This window comes from Ursus americanus, chromosome 23 (genome assembly GCF_024610735.1).
Source record: "Ursus americanus isolate L20-20 chromosome 23, mUrsAme1.1.p, whole genome shotgun sequence".
Lineage (NCBI taxonomy): Eukaryota > Metazoa > Chordata > Mammalia > Carnivora > Ursidae > Ursus > Ursus americanus.
In genome coordinates this window covers 17906933-17925868 of record NC_142149.1, presented here as the reverse complement: position 1 = coordinate 17925868, position 18936 = coordinate 17906933, and the positions used below count along the sequence as shown (strand labels likewise).

The 18936-nt window shown below is 34.9% G+C and overlaps 1 protein-coding gene across 4 annotated transcripts in view; it reads right to left on the bottom strand.

Moving 5' to 3' along the window:
• The window catches only part of GPATCH8 (G-patch domain containing 8), a 108068-nt gene that overhangs the window by 64332 nt on the left and 24800 nt on the right, over nucleotides 1–18936 (bottom strand). For 2 of the 4 annotated variants that reach the window (XM_087854322.1, XM_045814524.2), the window contains exons 2-3: nucleotides 16004–16078; nucleotides 7858–7930 (exon numbers count right to left, since the gene is read on the bottom strand). In XM_087854322.1, the coding sequence (XP_087710448.1) occupies nucleotides 7858–7930; nucleotides 16004–16078 (148 nt within the window). Of the gene's footprint in view, nucleotides 1–7857; nucleotides 7931–10024; nucleotides 10043–14947; nucleotides 14983–16003; nucleotides 16079–18936 lie in introns of all 4 variants that reach the window. The other 2 variants (XM_087854323.1, XM_087854324.1) reach the window with 2 other exon arrangements.

Below are 18936 nucleotides of genomic sequence, written 5' to 3'. Positions count from 1 at the left end.
TTTTTAAATAGCAATGTAAGTATATTACATCAAATTTTAAAAGAACACAATAAAAAGCAACTCAGTTTCCCTTCAGAGCCTGCCTTTACAAGGATTTTTCTCTGCATAGTCAAGAAAATACAAACATATGGGCACCTGGGTGGCTCAGTGGATTAAGCGTCTGAGTCTGTTTCTCTCTCTGCCCCTCTGCCCACTCATTCTCTCAATCTCTCGCTCTTGCTCTCTATCATAAATAAATAAAATCTTTAAAAAAAAGAGAAAATATAAACATAAATATACAGGTATACCTCACAGAAGGTACCTGTTTAAGGTTTCATAGTAGAATGCCTCAGTTCATGGCTCTCAACACAATATTATTCAGCCAATGATTTTATATAGTAAAATGTTTATATTTCATTCTCAAAAATCTAATTCAGCATTTTTAAGAAAAAGATATGCGAGAAATCTAGAAATACATTCCACATACACTAGTAGAACTTTGGAAAAGCTTCTTAAGTATCAACAAAAGGGACAGACACGTTACTAAACAAACATATTAATCATTTGGCAATAAGGAAGAAATGTTTAAGCACTTTGTATCTTAGCAATTTTTTAAATTATATATATATTATATATATTTATATATATTTATATATATTTTAATAACATTTTTATGTATTAATTTGTGACAGAGAGAATGCATGCACGCGTGTGCATGCACAAGCAGAAGGCGCAGCAGGTGAGGGAGAAGCAGGCTCTCTGCTGAGCAGGAAACCCGATGCAAGGCTCTATCCCAGGACCCTGGGATCATGACCTGAGCCGAAGGCAGACGCTTAACTGACTGACCCACCCAAGTGTCCCCACAGCAATATTTTATTTCACAAATGTACAGCTATATTTTGAAAATTGGCTGGGGGTTTTGGGGTTGACAGGTAACTCATTTTAAATAATGGTAAATAGGTATCTAAGGTCTTCACACAGGTAGGTGGTCTGATTTGGGGGAACAAAATATTGATTTTAAGCAGGAGATGTAGTTCTATCAGTGTGTGTGTGTGTGTGTGTGTATCTATGTATGTAATTTAACACAAATGGAAGTTTAATATATACCACACACTGTTCTGTACATTGTTTCTACTTAATGTACCTTGGAAACTGTTCTACATATACCAAATACATACTAAACTACTTCAATCCTTTTAAAGCAGCATGGTTTCCCTGTATACAATTTTAGTATTCCATTTCTTCTAATCCAAAATGCCATTAACCACAAAACACAATATTTTATATGCCTGAAAGAAATTAAGAGCTGCCAATTATAACTACAAATGCCATTAACAAGATGCATTTAATTTTACCTTGGGGTCAATGAAACACAGTGGACTGTTTCTAATCTTTTGTTACCACAAAATAACATGATATAATAACCTCAATCATACATTATTTTGTACATTTCAAAGAGTAAGTGAAGAACAGAAAATTAGGATTGCTGACCCCAAGAACACATGCATTTTATTTTAAAAGATTTATTTATTTATTTGAGGGGGAAGAGGCAGAGGGAGAGGAAGACAGAGAACCCCAAGCAGACTTCCCGCTGAGCATGGACCGCCCCCCCCAATGCAGGGCTTGATCCCATGACCCTGAGATCACGACCTGAGCTGAAATCAAAAGCCAGATGTCCAACCGACTGAGGCACCCAGGCGCCTCAGGATACATGCATTTTAATCATGAAGTAATTCACACTGTTTTCTGCAGTGGTTTACCAATTTATATTTTCACTGGCTATGATGTAAATACCTGTTTTCCCAAAATATGACCAGGCTAATTTTTTTTAACCTTTCCAATGCAAAAGTGAAAAACTGTACCTTATGGTTTTTAAAATGTGTATTTCTCTTATGAAAAGAACTGAGAGTATTTTCACACAAAGATCATTTGCATTACTTTTAATAAACAAGGTCCCTATCATTTCCCCTTTCCTCTTTAGGCTGTAAGTCTTCACGTAACAGATAAACACATGAAGGAAATTTGTCCTTTGTCTATAATGAGATACTGCGAATATTTCCCCCAGTTTGTTTTTTCTTTTTGATTTACAATGAAATATAGTAAAATGTATCCTTATTTTAATGGCTTCTGGGTTTGGGGGTAAACTTAGATAAGAACAAGTCTACAGCCGTACCACCCGATGAGATGCCCGATCTCATCTAAACTTAAAAATTTCCTCATTCCAACATTATTATTTTTTTAAAGTAGCTGTAGGCCCAACCTGAGGCTTGAACTCATGACCCCAAGATCAAGAGTCGCATACTCTACTGACTGAGCCACCCAGGTACCCCTCTAAAATTATTTTTAAAATAATAATTATCAGGGCACCTGGGTGGCTCAGTTAAACATCTGCCTTCAATTCAGATCATGATCCCAGGGTCCTGGGATTGAGCCCCGAGTCAGACTTCCTGTCAGCGGGGAGTCTGCTTCTTCCTCTCCCTCTCCCTCTGCCCCTCTGTCCCTGCTTGTGCTCTCTCTGAAATAAATAAAATCTTTAAAAATAAATAGAATACAATAAAATAATAATTATCCCAGTGCACACCCTTATGATCTTATCCATCCGGAATATATGTCGGGGTAAGGTAGCAGAGTGAGGATCCAACTTCTTTTTTCTGAGTGGCTATCCAGTTTTCCCAATGCCACTGTTTAGTGATTGGGGCTAGGCTCAGAAGTGGCAATAACTAATGACCTCAGAATTACTGAAACAGACACCAAAATTAGGGGTTTAGGGACCCTAAAAGGCACACACCATTAAAAATACAGATCCGGAAGTCAATTATCTAGCACATACTGAGCACATTATAGCTACTATACTGTAAATTCCGAGAAATACAGACTAGCATGAGAGTGTTTCTCTATTTTTTTTTTTAAATGATATTTAGGTTTCTGATTAAGACCTAAAGATGGGGGCACCTGGCTGGCTCAGTCAGTGAGTGTGCAATTCTTGATCTCGGGTTGAGTTTGAGCCCCAAAATGGGTCTGTACGGATTACTTAAAAATAAAGTCTTAAAAAAAAAAAAAGGGAAGAGAAAAGACCTACAGATGAATTATCTCCAAATCAGTTAAAACATCTAAATATACACAATAGAGGTGTTATTTTTTTCTTTTTTTTAAAGATTTTATTTATTTATTTGACAGAGAGAGAGACAGCTAGAGAGAGAGGGAACACAAGCAGGGGGAGTGGGAGAGGAAGCAGCAGGCTCCCAGAGGAGGAGCCTAATGCAGGGCTTGATCCCAGAATGCCGGGATCACGCCCTGAACCGAAGGCAGACGCTTAACCACTGAGCCACCCAGGCGCCCCACACAATAGAGGTGTTAATAGCAATCAGCATTTACATAGCATTATAGTTTCTATAAAGTGATTTCATCATTTATATTCATTTACTTCACCCCATAACTGTGAATAAATGAGCAAAAATTGTAATCCCCACTTATTGGACTGAAAAAATAACTCAGGGATGGTAACTTGTCCCTTTACTTAAAGTGGCAGAGCCAAACTCAAACCTGTATCTTATATTTCTAAATGCTGCTCACACTGTCTTCACATCCTACACCAAGTACTTTTACACAAAACTAGACAAGATTCCCAACGCTCAAGGAACTTGGAATGATTTGTCAATTAAATATTCAGATTGATCACATACTTAATTCTAGCATGGAAAGAGTACATAGAAGTATAAAACTCAAGAAACCTTCAAAGATCCACACAGTAGTTTAAAAGAGCAAGACTCGGGGAACAGGAACAATTTAACTACTCTGTCCCTGGCTTATGCTATTTACAGCCAGTATAGCTAGGATGCATTATTAGCTCAGTAAGTATGTGTTGGTTGTCTGGTATTGATTGAACATTCTAGACAGGGTGAGTGAGGTATGAAACAATATCAGACCCCATCCATTTTTCCCAGGGACTGAATTTTTGCTTATGATTAAAAAAAGAAAATCAGCCAAATCTTCAGGAAGCATCTAGATAATGTAACAAAGGAAGTTAGGTACCCCACTTCTGGGCTACACCTACTGACTAAACATTTCACAGCAAAATAAAGATTTTGAGGGGCGCCTGGGTGGCACAGCGGTTAAGCGTCTGCCTTCGGCTCAGGGTGTGATCCCGGCGTTGTGGGATCGAGCCCCACATCAGGCTCCTCCGCTATGAGCCTGCTTCTTCCTCTCCTGCTCCCCCTGCTTGTGTTCCCTCTCTCGCTGGCTGTCTCTATCTCTGTCAAATAAATAAATAAAATCTTTAATAAATAAATAAATAAATAAATAAATAAATAAATAAATAAATAAATAAATAAATAAAATAAAGATTTTGAGCTACATTCCATTCCATTTTAAAGCTGCCAGAAGGTTATACAACAATTTCAAGAAACAAATCCAGTCCAACTGCCACAAAATACAACTATCATTCATTGCTGCTTTATTCCAGATTAAATACATCCTCTGTCTCTACAATAAGCAATTGTCCATAATACTTCTCATCAACAGGCCTTTCTCTGTGTTGTTCTCTTCAGACACCTTGTCAACCTATATTTTCAACAAGTCTTTTTCTATCCTACCATAGGTAATCTCATTCTAGAGTCAGTGTACCCTATTCCCCAATCTATCCAGTGACAAGGTATTTGCACTGTAGCCTCCAAGGACTGACACTCTGTAAAAACCTTGGATGAATAATAAATAATTTTTATTTTTAAAAAGATTTTATTTATTTGAGAGAGAAAGAGAGAAGGAGTAGGGTGAAAAGGCAGGGGAAGAGGGGGATGCAGACTCCCTGCTGTGCAGGGAACCAGAGTAGGGCTCCATCCCAGGACCCTGAGATCATGAATTGAGCCGAAGGCAGACACTTAACCCGACTGAGCCACCCAGGCGCCCCTGGTTGAAATAATTTTTAAATGTTAACAAAATATCCTGAAGAGATCAGGTTTAAATTTTAGTGGATGGTTATATTAAAGATGTTAGTGCCCTAAAATCAAATAAAAAGGAGAATGGATAGAATTTACAAAGCTTTGAGCCCAGAAATTACATGCAGACACTAGTCTATGCAATACTAAAAAGGCATTATCATTTTCACTAAATTGACAGGGCTTTCTTCAGTGGTTATCTGTAGCAAAGGTTTGTTACAATGAAAAAAAAAATCTGTCATGAATTACCTCATGCCATAAATGTGGCTACATTCTAGGTCATGTGGGTATTATAAAAACAACTATGCAAGAGAAGTATGCACACTGTTGAATCTGACACTAAAAAAATAAAGATCCATTTACAAGACAATTAAACTTGGCCTTTAATGTTGGCAATAGAATAAGATTCCGTTCTTCTCAAGGGTAAATATACTATACCAGCCATTCAAAACATATGGGCTTTGCACAATAATTGTGAATTTAGTGAACACTACTGAACCGTACACTTTAAAATGGTTAAGATGAAGGGTGCCTGGGTGTCTCATTTGGTTAAGCGGCTGCCTTCAGCTCAGGTCATGATCTCACCGTCCTGGGATCAGGCCTGCATCGGGATCCCTGCCTTCTCCCTCCCCCTGCTCTTGTGCTCTTGCTCACTCACGTGCTCTCTCTCTCCCCCTCTCAAATAAATAAATAAAATCTTTAAAAAAATAATAATAATAAAATGGTTAAGATGGAAAAAAAAAGGTTAAGATGGTAATTTTATGTGTTTTTTACCACAATTGAATAAAAGAGATGGGCTTCAAATTCCCCTTGTAATTCAGATGAATAATGGTCTTATGATTTATTGAATGCTTACTCCATGCCTGCAACCATGGATACGGAGTTAAAATATGAGGAAGACCTCCTCTTTTCAAGGAGTTCAAAGTTCAAAACACAACCAAAATTCTAAAGTATTCTTTTTTTAAGATTTTATTTATTTATTTGATAGAGCCAGAGAGCACAAGCAGGGGGAATGGCAGAGGGAGAAGGAGAAGCAGACTCCCCAATGAGTTGGGAGGCTGATCCCAGGATCCTGGGATCACGACTTGAGAGGAAGGCAGACACCCAACCGACTGAGCCACCCAGGAATTCCTAGAGTATTCTTAAAGTAAAAATTAAAATTTTTTATCACTGAAAAACAAGTGAGTATTCAATTACCTCTACTTTCTTAAAATCACTCTCTCTCACTCTCTTTTCCTCTGCTAGGTGTACTTTAAAGTCTCTGATGCTTCAAATGAAAAATGCTGGGATTCAAACAGATTTGCTAGCCCCTATGAAACGCCCCCAAATTCTACTCCCTTGTGTGCCTGAACAAAAAGTAATGATCAACAATGCTCCTGGGAATCTCTGAATAGGAATGTAAAAATCGTAGGGAAAGATCAAATCCAGTCTTCAGATTTTCCTCCGAGCAATCACCTCCATTCAACTCAACCCTACACTTACAACTATGTAAACCACTGGGACAAATTCTATCCTTTCAGTCCTGATTACCCTCTCTTCTGGACTCTTACAAATCCATGGTCTCTGCCACACAAATTGCTCTTAATTATATTCTTTGTATCAACTGCAATGAGTTCTTGTGCCACTGAGAAAACAAGTTTAATGGTAATCAAATCTTTCTATCTCCACCCCAAAATAGATTACATTAGTGCTTAGTAATAAATACTAATTTGAATAGAACTTGTAGAATTGTAATTTAAAAAGCCAAGGTTTTAGGGGCGCCTGGGTGGCTCAGTCAGTTGAGCGTCCGACTTGGTTTCAGCTCAGGTCATGATCTCAGGGTTGTGAGATCGAGCCCCTCATTGGGCTCCATGCTCAGTATGGAGTCTGCTTGTCCCTCTCCCTCTGCTCCTCCCTCCCACCCCTGCTCTCTCTCAAATAAATAAAACCTTAAAAAAAAAAAAAAAGCAAAGGTTTTAAAGACTTGAACATCCTGCTTTATGCCCTGTCCTGTGTACCTTAACACACACACCTGAACTGATTAGACTTCCCATTCAAACTGTGAAAATCTATTTCCAAAATTCAAAGAATAAGTCAATAAAAGTACACCTCTTCCCAAAGATCCCTTTATACAATGAGACACCCCCCCATGACCAGAAGTAGAAGTGCAGTGATTCCCGTCATTTCTGAGGTAATGTTCACATCTGCAAAGAATGAACAGTAGCTTGTGAATATGAGGGAGCTAAAATGTGAATGGAGTTGGTTTCCAACTAACAAGAACTCAAAAGCAGAAATGTTAGTATTTTGTTTTTATCCAAATGATTACTATAGTTAAAAGAAAAAATAAATGCAATGGAAACTTTAAGCCATATACTTTCCAGAGCCTGCTCTGAACCTGAGAAATGGACCTCTGCTCAGAGAGCCACAGGAAACAAACTTCTGCTTCCATTTTATGTTTCATGTGGGTTAATTCTTCTCTCTACTACTACATGGATTCCAATTGCAGAGAAAAAGATCCAGGGCAATCACCAGCTTCAGGGAGAATTTGGAAAGGCAAAACTTAAATTCCGCTGTTGAATGGCTTTCTTTATAATACTGAAGCCACAATACAATATCACTAAATGACACAAAGGAAGCACACTCTGAGACTGTGTGTTTCTTTTACTCCACCCACCTACCACCCCCACCAAAAAAATTTAAAACCAGTCGAGCCATACATACACAATGTTTTTGACCTGAAAGTATTCATGACACAGCAGCTTACTCTTACAAACTATTAGCTTAATAGGAATTTAAAATACAGTTATAGGAAAAATATAGACTGTTCTAGGGGAGAAAAGGCAGGGGGGAAAAGCCCAAACACTTAAAAAAAAAAAAAAAAGACAATAAATATATTCAGGCATAAGATCAAATAAAAAACATTGTTTTCTTTCTTTCTTTCTTTTCGTACATTTAAAAAACTTACCCTGAAGAGATTTTCCCAATCCCTGGCCCAGCTTCCACCCATGTTTCTGGAGTAAGCGATGTCCAATATTATCCTGACAGACAGAACAGAGAGACAAACCAAAAATATTCCAATAATATATTCTTCCCTTCCTAGTGACATTTAAACAGGTGATGAGCAAGAGATAATTCTACATATATGCATGCAAAAAGATGCTAATAATAGGGTAAATGTACCCAATAAAAGGGGCATTAATGTAAAAAGAAATGCTGGCCAGTATTTTATATGGGAAGAACATAGAGGTAAGGGTCCTTTCTGATGGTGTGCTGGGCAACTTTTGTACATAACACTTTAAAAAGGAGAAAAAAGGGAAGGGGAAAAGGGGAAGAATACATTTATGAAGTTTAAAACTAACATTAAAAAGCATAAAATCAAGGTACTTATACAATCATATCCACCACCTAGACAGCACCACTTTAAGAATTTTTTTTTTAAAGAAAATCTACACTGTGTTTAGTTATTTTGTTTATGTGTCAGGCTTTCATGATACAAAGTAAGTTGTAAGTGTAAGACTGCCCCACCACTAGAAATGAAAACACAATCAGAGCAAAATCCAGGCTAGACTTGATTGGTTTTTTTAATATATATATAAAAATATAAATATTTAACTAGCATGCAGCCAATATTAAACTGAAAAAACAGTGAGGTTAGTAAAACAAGAAATTAAACTGATTAAACAGAAAAATAAAATGAGCTCAAGCACAGACTGAGTGATGCATTTCAACATGTAATCTAACAAAAATGCTAAAATGTTAGAATGAAACAGGCCTAGCAATAAGTTAACAGTAAAGAACCATTAGTGCATGTAGGGGGAAAAAACCAATATACATAATGTCTCATCTTCCTAGGAGCACATCAGAAAAGGTATTTCAATGTAAATTGTATGAAAAGACACCAGAAACAACAATTAATGTCAGCTTCTGTGTGAGGGTTCAGGATCTTAGAAACCTCTGCATACCTTTGTCCCATTTGCTTTTTACAAATATTGTGAAGTATGGAGACAAAACTAAAATAACCAGTAACTACATCAGATAAAATGCTGCTAAACTCATTGAAAGGGAAACATTTTAAAATAAACACAAAAGTGTTCCATATGCATTAAAATGTAATTTATAGTACTAACCTGGTATCAGCATTTGAAAATAATCTATTTCCTGAATCAATCTATAAAGCTAACGCCATAAATGGCTGATTTAAAATCAAACATCTCTGTTAAACTGCTTTTTATCTTCTAGCTCCATATTCCATGATAAAATGCTCTTTAGAATTATAGAAGAAAAAAAGTATTTTACTGTTAATCTTTTCAGACAATAAACTAGAAGAGGAAGATTAAGCCTCCCCAATATTCTGTTTAAGTGGAGGGAGGGTGGACAATTTCCTTCCACAAGTTTATGACATGCAAACTGCAAATGGGAAAATTCGGCTGAGCAACTGATTATTTCAACGATCAGGCAGGGTACTTCTTTAAAAATAAAAAACAAGGCAAATGATAATGGAAAGTTTGTTTCAAAAAAAAAAAATTGTTTCTAAAACAAGATATTATTGTTTTAAACATATAGATACAAAATCAATATGGTGAACAAAAAGGTCACTAGAAATTAGTTTTTGCCAGAAACTAAAAGAATCTGAACATGCCATGGTTATGTGTAATCTCAAGTGATGACTTCCAGATTACTAGACACCACATAAACTTAAAAAAATAGTTAGTCCTAATATAAGTAATGTCAGCAGAAAATGATGAAGAGGTCTTTATTATACTACTATAAATACAAACTTACCTGTACATAAAATCCTTATTTTATATCATAACTCCTACAAGTGAATAACCATGGAAAGGACAAGGATAGCAGAATGACTCTAAGATTATGTAGTTGACTAAATTATTGTTTAATCTTTTCATAAGCTAATGTTGTAACTATACTGGGCACAGAGATTTAGGGTCTTAAACCATGCTGACAAAAATTGCTGCCCCCTTTTTTTATTTAAAAAAACTCAATCTTTGGCTAAGTGGAGATGAGACATTATGCTGACTGTGTTATATTATGAATGCACTAAAATAAACAGACAGATGAAGCAGTATGCTATTCCAAAAGCAGTGCAAGTGGAGTGAAAGCATTTCCATACGAACCTGGCTTTAAAAACTGGGCTGTCAAAAGAACAGTTAAATGTAACACAAAGTAAGAAACTGTCCAATCACTAATGGTCGTTTTTTTTTTTTTTGTCTTGTTTTCAATTCACTGCTTGCAATTAATGTATTTATTAAAGAAGATTGAAAGCATTAAGTAAATTCACGAGTCAAGACCAGCTGAGAGATTCAAGAGCAGCGTGTTGTGACTGACAACAGTGAAAGGAAAAGCAAATGTTAAAAGGAGAGGAAGAAAAAAGAAAACTTTAGGATTATACACATTAGCACCACTTTTACAAAACCACTCAAGATGGCTGTCACCTCAAAAAAAAAAAAAAAGCTATTGATACAAAATTATAGTGGCATTTCTCAAACTTTAGGTGAAAACAGTTCTTTAATTAAATTTATATTCCTAAGTATGAGTAAGGAACATGATGTCAGGGTCTGTATTAAAATTATTACCATGCCACTCTATGTCCTTATGATTACAACAAAGGCAACAGAAACAATGGACATACCTCTCCCAGAACCTCTTCCCCTTACCAACCTCCTAGATTAAGTGAATGACTAATACAGAAAATGTGGACCTTTCCTATCATTCCAGACTACCTGCTTTTGGAGGAAAAAAGGCAGCTCTGTGACTCTGCAGAAAGGGCTAGTATTCAGTATGGTCCCTTTTCCTACCAAAAAAAGAAAAAAAGTTTTATAAACACTCGTCAAAAATCCAATAGGCTTAGAGATGATGGACAACACAAGGAAGACACACCAAAATACCTCATAACAAAGTAGAACAAAGCAGACTTGCCTATCTCTGAAATGATCAAAATGTTCATTGAACATTCACTGTGAAAGAACAAGGGACCCCCTCATATGCCTGTGAAAATAGTAATCTCCTCTCTCTGTCTGGAGTTGTGATTTTGCTAATTATTCCCATGGATGTTATTTAAAACAATAAACTGGAGTAAGTAATTTAAAGCCCAAATAGGTAATCTAGACATAACAAGGGCAATGAGCACTAAAATTACTTCTAAAGTAGTAACATTTTACTATTCCAGTCACTATAGTAGTGACTAAAAAATCTTTCAGTTTTTTATTTTAAAATAAAATATATAATTTGAGGTTTATTTATAATGTCATAGAACCAAAAATAAGTAATAGAAATTTTTTTCTTTTTTAACACTGTCTGGTTTATAATTAACAACAGGCATGACAATGACAGGCTGTTTATAAATTAAATGCACATGGAAGAACTGCAGGAAAATACCTACCTACCTACCTACTTACCTACCTATTTAAGTAAACTCTGCCCCCAATGTAGGGCTCAAGCTTATGACCCCAATATCAAGAGCTGCACGTTCTAACAACTGAGCCAGCCAGACGCCCCAAGGCAAATAGTAATTTTAAATTAACTGATAAAGCAACTGAGCTTTGCCCAAGCAGGCAAAAAAAACTGGTTTTCCACTTATCATAGAGTTCCCACAAGCTATTTGTTCTCTCTCTACTCAACACCAAAACGGTAGCAGTGGGGCATTTTCTTTGGTTAGGGATGAATTTCTTAATTCTGGTCAAACCATGAAACTGAACTGAAAACCCAAACTTTTTTACACCTATTACTTCAGTTGGCCTTTTTTTGTTTCCATTTCTAAATATATAACTAAAATGCTGTATTTTTAACCTTTGTTCCCTTCTATTATATGTGTAAGAAAGGAGAATATAATTTTTAAATGGGAAGATCTCTGAAGGCAAGATGTATTATTAACTATCAACATGCTGAAACACAACACCAGAAAAAACAAAACAAAAACCTCATTATTGTTTCAGCCCTTCCTCAACACTTGTATTTATTAACTACCAAGTAGAAAATTTTCCCAAGAAATTGTCTCTGCTCCATAAAGCTATATTCCATCATAGTAACAAGGACCATTTTGGCAACAGCACCACCAATCTGTAATATGGGACCTTGCCAAAACACAGATAAAAATTTACTTTATCTTAAGAGGCTGATTCCAGTTTTTATAGCAGGAAATAAAATATCATGTCTCAAGAGAAAACTATACTACAATTATGTCAGTGACTGGATAAATATTAACTCCACACTGAATTTTCTTTTAGTTGACAGCCACATTCAATTTACACCATTTAGCCCATTTTCAACAGTGACAAAAATGGTAAGTCTCTTGAGTGGATTGTAAGCTTTGCTGATTGTGTATTAAAAGACTCTATAAGCGAAAACCAAATGCTACTAGGTGAACCCATGCAAACAACAAGTTATAAAAATTCCCGAAACAAAAATTCTATAGCTCACTACAGATGACACAATGAAGACTAGAGAGAAAAGCCATATAGTAATGCTACACCATTCAGCTCCAAGAAGCACATTATTTATAGTGCAGTCCACATATGGTCACTGCTAAATGTCAAATCAGCAGTCTTATAGTTACAGTTTGGAACTAGTGGAGTCCACAGATCTAAACAGATATGCAACATGACAAAACTCAATTATACATATACTTCTAAATCTCTACATGAGCAAAGTAAACATCAGCAACTGGAGTTTGAAAACTTACATTAATTTTTTAAAACTGCTCCGTCAACCTAAGAACTATAAAGACAGGATTTTTATCAGGTAAAACAAAGACAAACTAATGGCTGATGGCAGTTCTACTTCCAACTGCAACTGTGACAACATATTTTACTATGACGCAGGTATTTTGCCTCTGTATAGCTTATAATCATGCCCTCATCTTATTTCTCATAATCTATGACAAAGGTCATAAAAAACCATATATCCTAAATCACACCAACCAGTTCTTGGAACTATGGTGGAATTCTAGACTGAGCTATGGCTTTAGATTAAGTTTTGCTTTCTAAGTATTTTATCCTTATTAAGAATGTAGAGAATATAACTGTAATGGCTGGGACTTAATAATTTTTAAGCAATAACTTAAAATTCAAGTCCTAAAAAGTTTTGTAATAAAGGTAAAACATTAATACTTTCTATCTTCCCTGTAATTCAGATAATCAAGTTGTCTGGTAATTCTTTCATAATTTTCTTAGAACAAAGTTTTATTCCTAACCAAAAATTTCATTGAAAGATATCTGGTTGGTTGAAATAAAGCAGGGGAAATAAAACTTCAACAAAGATTATAAAATACTTCACAAATGCTGGATTTTGAGGTGTTTTCCACACTTCCTGATTGAAAGGGAAATACCTGTATCATCAAACTAACAAATCTAGGCTTCAGAAGTTTACTAAAAGCATAATGCATTAAGTCTTTGTATTTCATTCCCCATCTTGCCAGTTTGCAACAAATTTACCCTATTACCAAAGGAAAAGACCTTAATCCTATACTCACAATAACCCTTCACACAGGCATATTTCTTGGCACAAACCTGTGCAGAGACTTCCACGGTTACCAGCTGCTGCAGATTACCTTTGTTTTAAAAAAAAAAAATGACTAGACCTTTAGCTCCTGCAATGATCTGTAGACTCCCAAAGCTGCATATTTCCAGCCACTTTTGAGTTGCATGCTGTAGCAAAACAGTCAGCACCTCTCAATAGATATTGCTGCAGAGAAAGATTTTAATTCAGCAGAGACTCTTCTATGTGTAAGAAGCAATGCCATTTCCCCCTAAGAACAAGAGAGTTCAATATAGCCAGCCAGCCATATAACTAAAATCTACTTATTTGGTGGGCATTCCTTAGGTGATAGGGCACTTCCTTTTGAAGGGGGTGGGAGGGGGAGAGGGGAATTGATACCACACTATCAACTTCCATGTCAATTGTTTTAGCAAAAATTTCTTCAAAACCTTTCTTTAAAAACTTTCAATTTGTCCCCAAGTGATTTGGTAAGAGAAATAAAATCCCTCCTGTTGTGTGTCCCCATTTCTATCTAACACAATGTAGACTCTGAAGCTCCTCCTCCTCCCACCTAAACTACCACATCAGTAATATTTATCTGTTTCAGGAGTAAATTTTCATTAGAAGTATAATTTGTTAATATACATCTCTGAACATACACTTATTTATTAAAAAAAATTAAATTTTCAGTCTGAGTACTATACCATTCATTATTTTAAGTGGAGAAGATAATACTACTCAATAAATAGAGCGTATATCAGTTCCACTCCTACTCTTTGAGATTATCCAACAATGATTACTCAGTCAGACTGTCTTCTGATAGCATTCTTCCTATGACAAGTGCTGGAAAAAATCCTGGACAGTGTGAGAAGAAAAACAGCATTAGCCTCACACGCCAAAGGAAAGAATTTTCCAAAAACTTTAAAATGTAGCCCTAAAATGCTTTAGAAATGTTAAATTTTAGAGTTTTTAAAAAATCTTTATTGAGTATAGTAATAATGCAAATTATTTAGTCTAATTAAATTTCCTACTACTGTTGAGTCAGAGTACCCACGGAATTATAGCTTATTTATTAGTCACGTACCTTGTAGATATGGTACTTGGGTCTCGCTTCTGATAGCTATCTGTTCTTAAACTATGACCCAAAGAAACATTTAAATAAAATGGAAAAATTAAATTATTTTTCAAGTACAAAATACTAATCTAGCTAGCTTACAGACTTCATTATAAAATTCTGCCTTGTAATAATTCCCAAGATGATAAAGAACAAGGCACAAACTTCAGTGATTTTTAACTTAGCAATGTGGACTTGGCATTTTATCCTCAAATCAAACACAAGACTGGGCTTTCAGCACAATATCAGATATGAATTCTCCCTCTGCAGCATTATCACATGCGTCATCAATTACTGCCATGCCTAAGTCTAGCATCATGCCAGCACATTAAGACAGAAGGTACTATATGCAGTGTTCACTGGACCAGAAGAACAGAAATAAGAAGGGGAGGTGGGGGAGAAAGAAACCCTAGAGAAGAAATTAAAAAAAGGCAGACCGTGCAATACAAACCAGATCATGGCTGCTTAGCTAATATGGGCCAACTGCTGTGGAAGAAAAATGTCGAACACCCCAAGTTGTGTAAATTTCCGTAAACATCTAAACACACACACAAACACACACACAACACCAACCTAATTAGGAACATAAATATATGTTGATCCTTTACTATGTTACATTTTTGAAAATAAAAGCTAAAGTTAAAATATCTGTGCTCTCTAAACTGCCTTATTTACCTGAGGGAGGATAAGCTAGTGTTTCTTAAAAGGAAAAGGGAGAGGTCTTGACTGCTATAAAGATTAAGATTTCCTCTTTGATCATTTTTGCTCAAGTTTACCAGTAACTCACTGAAATCCTTATTAAAATATGTACACTTAAGCACAAATATATTAAATACTGACAATACTGACAAGTTTAGACATTTTAACAATGAACTGTGTAATTTAAAAATAAAGGGCTTTTCAAAATGAAAATAATGTTCAAAAATTAAGATTTTTTAAAAAAATTAAGTCAAGAAAATAAATCTCCTTGTTCTATTACTTTATATCAACATCCAAAACTAAGCCATGTAAAGAGATAGAAAGAATCAGCTTTTCACAAAAACCAGACTTCTACTTAAGCTACCAATTTGTCATTTTTCTCAAGTGTCTGGTAAATATCTTAGTCCTTAACTATTCCTAATGGAACATTTCACACGTGATTGTGTTGCCCAAGAAAGGTGAAGCTTTTAAAGGATCAAAATACATTTTACTCCTTTATTCAATTTACAAAAACACTAAACTTTAACTTGCTATCCTTAACAGAATATCAGTATGGGCCAAAATGATATTTTTCCATCAAATTCTAAATTGTTTCTAGATTTTTCAGACTGATTTCCCAAAATATTAAATATTAGATAACATCCCAAACTCTATTTGATTATTGTGGGGCATGCAAGAAACCAGTTCTAAACTGTACTGTAAATTATTCTTAAGTTTCACTGTAAATTATTCTTAAGTTTCAATTCATTCACATCAAGTGTCACACGAACACTACCTATGACCCAAAATTAAGCACTGATCATCTTACCGATTCTATAGGCTTGTCAAGTGATGCTTGTTCAATTTCCAAATGTCCTTCTTCATACTGATCAAAGTGATTACCCTGAAAAAACAAGACTACAGTTATTTTTCAAAAGTGATAAATGCCAAAATTACTAATAATCCAATCAAAATAGGGGTTATTTTTGACTTTTCATTCTTTTTCAGTAGACAGTCAAAACTGTGCCACAAATTCAGACTTTTCTAAATCTATAAAAATAATTTATTAGAGAAGTCTAGGCCTAGTAATATGAATTCTTCCTATACGGCAAACACCGAAATTGCTAACTAAAATACTATCAAAAGCACCTGGGATTATCAACTTCTTCTCACACTGACTATATTACGAAGACTGCAGGATCTTAAAAACAAAGATCCATGTTTAACTTTTCATAAACAATCCTGTACTAAATAAAATAAATAATAGAAGAATGAAAATAAAACCTATACTATAATACTGTCCAATGTTGATGACATTGCTTTTAACTAAAACTGCTAAAACACTCAACTTTAAGTGCTAACTCCCAAGTTTCAAGGAATTAGAAAACACCATCTCTTGACACATTATTCCAAATACAGCTATTCCTCAAAAGATCTGCCAAGAGAGAGAAACATGTCTGTATAATACCATATTTGACCATAATCAAGCAAGCAGTCACTACAACTAGAGTAAGTCAAAACAGTTCAACAGAGGAAAAGTGCAGACAACTAGGAAGTTTTCTCTAATCATGGTTTTCTCTCATCCCCCTGCTCCATCACAAAAGAAGATCTCATAATTGGGCTTTAAATTAGAATACCAATTTTCTGGTTCCCTTTTTTTTTTACAAAAGAGGGCATGATAATTTACAAGCCCTCAACCGACCTAAATCAAAAGACTAAAGAGCCTACATTAATTCAGTGTGTGGAGTGGTAGGACAACTTGAATGTTAACCCAACAAAAAGTTACTTTACTTTTTCAAGGTAAAATTTTAGTTGAATAAATGAAACTTAATGATAGAGATCTAAAACATACAATCTGCCCCACTACCATGAACACTAGGTTACTCGCTTCCCTCATCAGACTGTGAAGTCCTTAAGAACAAAACTAAATCTTATTTATCTCTTATAACCCTAAAAATACGGTGGCAAAACATTAGAGAACAATTAGGTGCTAAAATTGTGTGGTAGTGATAAAAAAAAATTCTGGAATTAGAAAGTAGTGGTGACAACGGTCGTACGACATTGTTAATGTACTTAATGCCACTGAACTGTATACCTTAAAATACTTAAAATGATACTTTTATATTGTATTTTACCACACTAAAAATGATAAAAATAAAAATAAAATTGTGCAGTAGTCTTTCCAAAAGAAGAAACAAGTAACAGAAATGGGTTTTCCGAAGAAAAAAATGCAAATCCTAAAAACTGAAGAGCAGGCATTCCAAGAATGAGGAAAAGCAATCATCAACAAATGCTAAAAATGAAAAAAATAGCTGTAAATCTTGAAAGTTTCTTAATCGCCAATATTTTGTCCAACGATCTCTTTAAAATTAACACATGCCTCTTCTTTTAACTTCTAAAGCAACATTTAAAAGATTAGAAACAGTTACTTACAAGGTGTTGACTGCAAAGCGCTTCAAAATTCCCAAATAATAAATATCCAAATGCTTAGATTAACTCAAAAACCTCACATTATAGAACAATGCCCCACTAAATCTAATAATTCTTTCACTCCACAGCTCTATATAATTTAAAGATAAAATCTCGTCCTACCAACAATTGGACACAATTTTGAAAGTAAATCTTTCGAGTAACTTAGGACAACCATGTTTTAGATCAAAAGAGAACTGCCCCCAAATTTATCACTATCAAAGATGATATACTAAAAGCACAAACACTTGCAGATATTATGAGAAAACTACCAAGTAACTCTACAAGAAAGAATATGGACATCTAGGAAAAGCCATTCTAGTTCATCCTTACTACACAAGAAATCACTCAAATTTTCCCAAATAAATAATGAATCATTAGCAAAATCTTTTCATCTGTAGACTTAAAATCATTTTAAAGATTTTATTTATTTTTTAATTAACCTCTATACCCAACGTGGGGCTCAAACTTACAACCCCGAGATCAAGAGTTGCGTGCTCTACAAAATGAGCCAGCCAGGTGCCCCAGACTTAGTCATTTTAGAAAATCCTTCTGTAGATTTGGAACGACAGGTTCCAAATGAGATGCTTAACAAATTTCTAAACACAGCCAGCTAAGTTTTCACATCTGTTCTGGATCTATCAGACACAATACAAAACAGGATTAATAATAATACAGTTTGAGTCTAGAAAAAGACCCATCCATTTATTATTAACTGATCTTCAACAAAGGTGCAAAGACAATTCCATAGGGAAATAATAGCAATTTAAATAAATGGTGCTAGAACTCAGTATCCATATGCAAAAAAAAAAAAAAAAAAAAAAAGGATGAGCCTCAACCTATACCACACACCATAGTAAAAATAAATAAATAAATAAATAAATAACCCAAAACATATCACAAACCTAAATGTAAAACCTAAAATTATAAAGTTTCTAGAAAAAAATATACAGGAGAAAATCTCTGTGATCTTGGGTTAGATAAAGGTTTCTTAAACTACACCACCAAAAGCACAATCTGTAAAAGAAAAAAATTGAAAAACTGGACTGGGAGAAAGTGTTCACAACTCTCATACCTGATAAAGGACTTGTATATCCAAAATACACAAAGAACTTTCAAAACAGAGTAATAAGAAAACCCTATTTTTAAAGCAGGCAAAAGATTTAAACACACTTCACCAAAGATGACATACAGATGGTAAACACTCGAACATCATTAATCATCAGGGAAATACAAACTAAAGCCACAAGGTGATACCACTATGCATCTATTAAAATTAGGCTTAAAAAAAAA